Source organism: Mesitornis unicolor, unplaced genomic scaffold (genome assembly GCF_000695765.1).
Source record: "Mesitornis unicolor isolate BGI_N332 unplaced genomic scaffold, ASM69576v1 scaffold24542, whole genome shotgun sequence".
NCBI classification, from domain to species: Eukaryota; Metazoa; Chordata; class Aves; order Mesitornithiformes; family Mesitornithidae; genus Mesitornis; species Mesitornis unicolor.
The window spans coordinates 22,686-29,711 of record NW_010171564.1 but is presented as its reverse complement, the minus strand read 5'-3'; the positions used below and the strand labels follow the sequence as shown (position 1 = coordinate 29,711).

Below are 7,026 nucleotides of genomic sequence, written 5' to 3'. Positions count from 1 at the left end.
TATGAAGAATTGCTGAATTCTTGATCATCTTTCTAAATAAGTGTCAGAACTGTATGATCTGCTAACTACAATAATGGATAAGCATTAAAAACTTGGGAAAAAATGTTTTACTCATTAAACAGATTTAAATATTGACACATAAAACACAACTGGTATATCACTCCTCTATGTATTTCACAGAGACTGTAACAAGTGGAATTCCTTAAAAAAAAAAAAAAGCCATTAATTTACATGCACATTCTTCTTAATTTCAAGGACTACCTCCAGCCACTTTACTACATCCACTTTCCTCAAGCCTTCTTTTGCTTAACTATTGCTGCCATGACCAACTTTAAAAAAGTCTAATGTCTAAAAATGCTATGAAAAAAGTGGTTGAACATCAGGCTTGAAATATAAATGAAGAAAACATTGCACTTATTTTTAAAAGGTCAGGGAAAGCAAAGGTTCAAATGTTATAAGTTTAAAAAGTTTAAAATTTAAGTTATTTTTACGATGTACCTTTTGGGATTTTCAATGGATCTTCAAAATCTGCCAAGTCAATGAATGGACACCCACTAATGGCAGTGATTGAGTTAAGATTTTTAAAAAGCTGATCTAAAAAATTAATTATGGATACCATTCATGACAAATCCAGCCCTTCTTTCTGAATAAACTGTTCACAAACAATCTATTACTCTCTCCAAACACAACCTACCAATTTTACATCCTGATTCTGTGCCTTTTATTATCCGGTTGCATGGCTGTCATTTAAGGTAGATCCTAGTCCTGGTAAGACTAGACAACAAACACAGCAAGCAGTATAACTGAAAACACTGAAGCTGCGAGTATCTCATAAAAATTCACAGAACTTTCAAAAATCACAAACAACTCATGCTGATATTTGTATAGATACAGAGGAATATAAGAAATCACATACTTTTATCAGCTACAGCAAAGCTGAGACAGTGCTTTGGGAACTGTTGTCATTTTACCAGATGTAATCTTAAGGATGCTTTCTTTGGTTAACTACTTTCACACTTAAAGGGACCACAGCAAGTTATTGTACATCAACATAATACCTTATTAAATCAGTTAGTATACGTTATATGTGAGTAGCAAATATCTGTGTTTATGTATAAATATTTTAAAATATTTTCACATGTATTTCCCATATACAAACACTTAAACTAATTCCAGCTAATAATGAATAAACAAAAACAGATAAAAAATTTGTAACTTTATGATACTCTTCTTTATGGTACATTATGCTAACTAATTAAATCTGCATTTTTAAAAAGTAATCATTCCAGTATTTGCACCATACAAGTTCTTTGTTGAATCACTGCAAAAAAAACCTTGGGATACAGGGAAAACATGCCTTATATATGCATATTTTGCCCTGGAACATTTTATCACTTTTGTTGACATAATGCCATTAATATTTTTCATTAAGATTATGTCTATGCAGAAAGGTAACAGTAAGAAGCAAGATCTCTCTATATAGACACATACATTTATAAAAACCTCTCTGACAAAGTTTTAAGAAGAGGTCTGACTCAGTTTTAAAAGTCACCTTTTATAGTGCGGTGCTGCAGGGTTACTATTGCATATCATAAAGAAAAAGTATCAGGGAATTTTAAATACATGTAGCAGAAAAAAAGACATGAACATTATCTACAGAGGCCTATTCATGAAAACACTAAAAAAATTCAAGTAAAAATAAGACACGTAGTGGGAAAGTGAACAATCAATGTAAAATTCAGTGTTTTCTACCAAAACAACAAAAAAAAAACAACAAAAAATCAAAAGAGCCAGTATCAAACAGAGAGAGATTTCATTCCGGTCTTTTGGTTTTGGTATTAACCTCAAAGACAAAAGAAATCCCTTTGGAAAGCTAATTTGAAAGTAAATATGCCTAAAGTTAAACATACAACTTGTATTAATCTCAGAACAGAATCAAGACCACTATTAAACTAAAGCCTGGGGCACATTGTGACACCTGCAATTGGTGGGTGGCTTTTAATTGACTTGAAGACTGTCACAGTCCTATTATCATAAAACCTGTAACGCACTTCCAGCATGGAGGACCCATCTGTGCCCACCATCCATCTGTTCAGACATGATTGGCAAAGTGGTAGGGAACTCGCAGTGGTTGTCTCTGCCTGAAAGGAATAAACCACAGGATCTTCCAGTGAGTGCCAAAAACTTCAGAGAAGGTCTGCTGCCACGGCTTTCGGGGCCTCGATCTACAGAAGACAGCATTATTAGTGAAAGACAGCACGCCTACGGTGCACTCCAGTCAGCCGGAACAATGCAGGTTGGCTGGGGATCCAGCACTGGACTCTGATGAATTGTGTCCCAGCATCACAAATACAGCTTTTCTTTCATTACAGCATGCAGCTGAGACTTAACTTTGGTGAACAGAAACTATCTGTGTTGTCAATCAACCAAACACAACTTTTGAAGCAGAGGAGAACCTCAGAATCAATGTATGTCAAGACACAGCAGAAAGTGTCCTTTGATCTCAACTTTTGAAAGAATATAGTTCCACTGGCTTTGGAAGGAATGGCAGCTATGTAAGGCTACTTTGTGTACAACCAGTATTAAAAGATTAGTGAGCTGCTGCTAGAGCTAAAAAGTACAAAGCACAGTATCATGCAAAACAGTAATAACAGTGCCTTCAATTCCTTTTCTCTCTCACACAGTTAAAAAACAGCTACTCCTTTAGCTTTTCAACAAATAAAAGTAGAAATTTTACAGCACTTACATGTCTTCACAACAGTTTGTCATCTTTTCTATGCCTGTGGTGTCCTGTTGAAGAAAACACTGAAAAAGTATTTACTTACATTCCTAACCAATAAAATGTCATTACAAAAGCAATGAAATACAGCAATTCTCAGCATACACTGCTTTGTTATTAGTCCAGTAGATTACATGTTACTCACATGCCATATCAGTTTCAAATAACTGTGAGATTTTATGTGCAAATTTACCCAATGATTTTTATGAATATTATGTGAAACCATACTGTGTAGTTTTACTATGACAGCACGTACCATAAAATGTCAACAAAAACTTACAGCATTAATAACGCTAAAATTAATTCAGATATTACAATTAATTTATGGGACATTTAGAAGTAATGTGTGAAGGTACACTCTTGTCGTACTTTTCACAAACACCCATCCCAGACTTGGAGAAGTCCACTAAAATAACCACAGGAGAACTGAGTAAAATGCAGCCATTAACAGACTTAGTATTTTGAAAAGCAGAAGCTATTAAGAAATTTTAAAATAGTTATCTTCATGAGCATTATAATGCAAACAGCACCACTGGAATATACTATCAGTTTCCATAATCTGTACAGGTAAACACCAAATATAAAAATTATCTTAAAATGTAACAAAACTAAATAGTGTGCAGAGTGAAGGCACCCCTGCAGCTAACAGTAAATTAAATTAATCTCTAACTTTTCTGAATATGACTAATTTAATGTGTCACCAAGTTTTGTAACTAACAAACCAATTTAAGCTTAGATGATCTCCAAATAAAACTTTTAAAACTACCAACAACGGTACTTTTTTGTCACATTTGCACTATACATTTAACAAAAAAGCTTGCTTTGTGAGTATCATGTCAATTGTAACTCCAGCGGTATTAGTGGTTTCAATGCACATTCATAGTTCATTATGTCCCCAAATAACTCATGAGGTCAAAACTACGATAACTGAAATATTTCTCATCATTCCATCTCATTTTCATGTCAGCTTGCTATTTCCCTTTACTGCTCAATGATTTAGGCATGCACACGATGCACCTGTCAGATTGCACTAGCGTCTGAATGAGAGAGAGAGGCAGTCTCTATACAGACACACCAGGGCTGTGGTTTAATGAGGCTGTGAGTTCACTGTCACCTGGAAACACCACCTAGCAACAAAACCATTGCCTGTTTTTTGACTGCTCCTGCCAGTAGTGCATCCAGTTCAGCACAGGCACTGTTGGGATTCTGCCTCTATCTTTCATAAAGCTTTGAAGGGGAAGAGTGAAATGTGAGTGGGGAATAATGTGCAGGAAGCTGCTTCCCTGCTTCACCAGAAACGGATGGCCTCAGTCCCCTTGCCATATTTTCTCCTTCTAAACCTCCTTCCCAGCTCTGATGAATTTTGGAACAGGATTCCTTACCACATGCTAAACGTCAAAAATCTCAATTCCGCCCATGACTTGCCCAGCTGAATTTCAGATGCACTGTGGCGAAGGAGAGAAGGCACCTCTTCTCATGCCAGCCCACCAGGATGCACAAGTTCTTCCCTGTTCATGCAGAGAAGGCATGCCCACAGCAGACTACGTAAACCATTCTGGCCGCATCATTACATGGATTTGAACAAACGCTCAACAGGAGAGAAAACAGGACTGGAGGCAGCCAAAAGCAGATACTGTTTGCTGTTTCGATTCCCATAGATAAATTCCTTCTCCTCTCCACCTTCTCAGCCTGGCTAACATATTTCCCTTCACCTGCCACAGGTGGCAGGAAAACGTTACAAAACACAAGACTAGTTAGGGCAGGACCTGACTCTACAGCCAAGGGACATTCTGTTTCCTTGGGCTGGCTTTTTGTCCAACTCTTGGCAGAACAAACACCATCATTTCTGACCACAGAAAAACACAGATGGCTTTCTGAATGAGAAAGATTAAATAAAAACAGGTATTACTTCCATGATATTTCAGGGAGGTTATAACAGCATTTTCAAGAGATGCTGTAGGTCCTTCCATAACTGCAAAAACATCTCAGCTCTAGGAACTGTCCTCTGGTCAACTCAAAGCTGTCCACCTGATAGTACAAGGTAATATTGGTATGTTGGAAAGCAATGATTGCTAATGATTTTATGTACAACAGTAGCATGCCGTCTAGCCTATAATTAATTTCTAACTATCACAGATTTATGCTACCATTTCACAAGAGCCTTAGAACAGCTCTGGGTGCAGAAGTAACACAACAAAATAATACCTTAAATATGTCTTTTTGCTATCTTTCTCCACATTGCTTATTAATTAATACATTTGTACCGCTCTCTAAAATACTGCTTTTCAGATTTTTGGAGGAATTATGAGGTTGGGAACTGGGGGTTTTATTTAATTGTTATCCTGGCATATTATAACAAGACCTGAAAGATGCTCATCATGGTCTGCTTCTCTTAAAAATATAACCCATCAAGTTAATGAACTAAGTGAAAGCACCAAAACAAGACTACAGAAAATGACAGAAAGAAAAGACTGCCAAGCTTTCACACCTTGAAAATATACTAAGGATTTCAGTTGGCTATGAAATAAAATTAAATCCTCCCTTCCTTCCTTCCTTCTTATTCCATTAAAATGCCAACATCTACTTTAGAATACTTCCGCTTTACAGTAAAGAAACTGAGTTTGAGCAGTGCATCTTTTCCTTCTGGGATACTTTTTCAGAATTTTAAAAAAATTAATAGCCACATTTTAAAAGCTGTGAACTAGGGCTGGAAGGAATGGGAGGAAACATCTCTCTCTGAAGTTTAGCTGCTTAACAAGTGCTGATGACTGAACTTAAACCAAATTCCCCTCACAGCTTCCGTCCCCCAGCACAGTTGCCAAACAGCTTGGCTTACTTGAAATGTACTTTCATTTGAAAGTGAACCAATTTACCTTTTCACATGAAAGTGAAACTTCACAGCACCCCAGGAAACTTGGTAGCCCCTCTGGAGACAGGAGAGGAAAGAAACGGAGAGTGCCACAGTTGAATTTTGGCCTATTGTTTAAGGCTTGCTTCTCAGACATGAATTCTTCTTCTTTTGGAGGACCAGAATAACCACTGTTCTTCTGAATATCGAGGTGTTCTGTTCATTAACACATCTCACAAATGGCTTTCAACCAGAATATCATCTGTCTTAATTATGCATTTGATGTATACCAAGGTTTGGCTACACCACCAGTATTACTGTGTTCATCCTAAGAGGCTTTGGCTGTCTGCATCTACTATCAGCTTGGATTACTATTAATACAAATAGAACTTTGCTAAGATCTTTTTTTCTGAGACTTGCAGCTAATGCTGATATTAAAACCTTTAACATCAGAATGGCAGAGAATTGGCACTCATTCAGAAGTTGAAAATAATTTGGTATGAGCAAATGGGGCATATATTGAGTCCTAGTAATCTCTATATCCAAAAATCCCATAAAGTTTACAATTGCATACAAGACGAAATTAACTAACCCACAACTGATTAATTTCACATGATGGGTCATCTGGACCCCCAAAGCCATCATTCAGATTGGAAACAACTACTGTTCCTGCACCTCGTTATTCAGGGATATATACCCACTGATAAGCATCTTGAAGCAACAAGGGGAAAAGTTCATACCTTAGTGAGAATGGCAAAAGAAATTAGGGGCAAATAAACACAGCAATCATTAACAACATATCACTTTAAAACAACAGAAAAAGGGCTCAGGTTTCAGAGAGGGGATGAGTGATGTTTTTTTGCTTTAGCAGTAGCAGCTTGTGTAAGTGAAGTCAGCTACTGCCTCAGCTAAGACTACTGCAAGAAGAACAGAGAGACTTACACAAGAGCACTGACTGAATTCTGCAGAGCAACTTATGATTCATTTACAAATGCACCTGCATTAGCTAAGAGGAATACATCTTCCACATCTATATTTTTCATTAGCATAACCAACTGTCTGAAAAAACCATTTTTTTTAAAAAAGATCACATGCATTGTTTAAGAAACTGTGTTACAGAATGGGATTGATCATGAACGAATTTATCATGGAAGAAGAACAAGGACAGAATATTTTCCTCTTACTGATTCATGTCTTCCAAGGGAGATGCTGTCATTTCTCACATACAGGATTAACTCCAAAGCACGCGCCCACAATATCTGGTTCAATTTTTCTTCTGTGTTTGCTTAAAGTGATGTGTAATCAATACAGCTTTCTTTAACACTTGCAATAGAAAAATGTAAGCATTTTGCCATGCTTTCTAAATATAGTATTTTCAAATACTCAGTATGTAAGAATC

The 7,026-nt window shown here is 36.6% G+C and overlaps 1 protein-coding gene across 1 annotated transcript in view; it reads right to left on the bottom strand.

The window, feature by feature from the left end:
• Window positions 1-2,092: 2,092 nt before the first annotated feature.
• Window positions 2,093-7,026, bottom strand: part of ZDHHC21 (zinc finger, DHHC-type containing 21) — a gene marked incomplete at its 5' end in the record, with an annotated part of 26,175 nt that continues 21,241 nt past the window's right edge. The window contains 2 exons of the mRNA XM_010180081.1: window positions 2,093-2,225; window positions 2,747-2,790. Of these exons, the coding sequence (XP_010178383.1) occupies window positions 2,093-2,225; window positions 2,747-2,790 (177 nt within the window). The remainder of the gene's footprint in view (window positions 2,226-2,746; window positions 2,791-7,026) is intronic.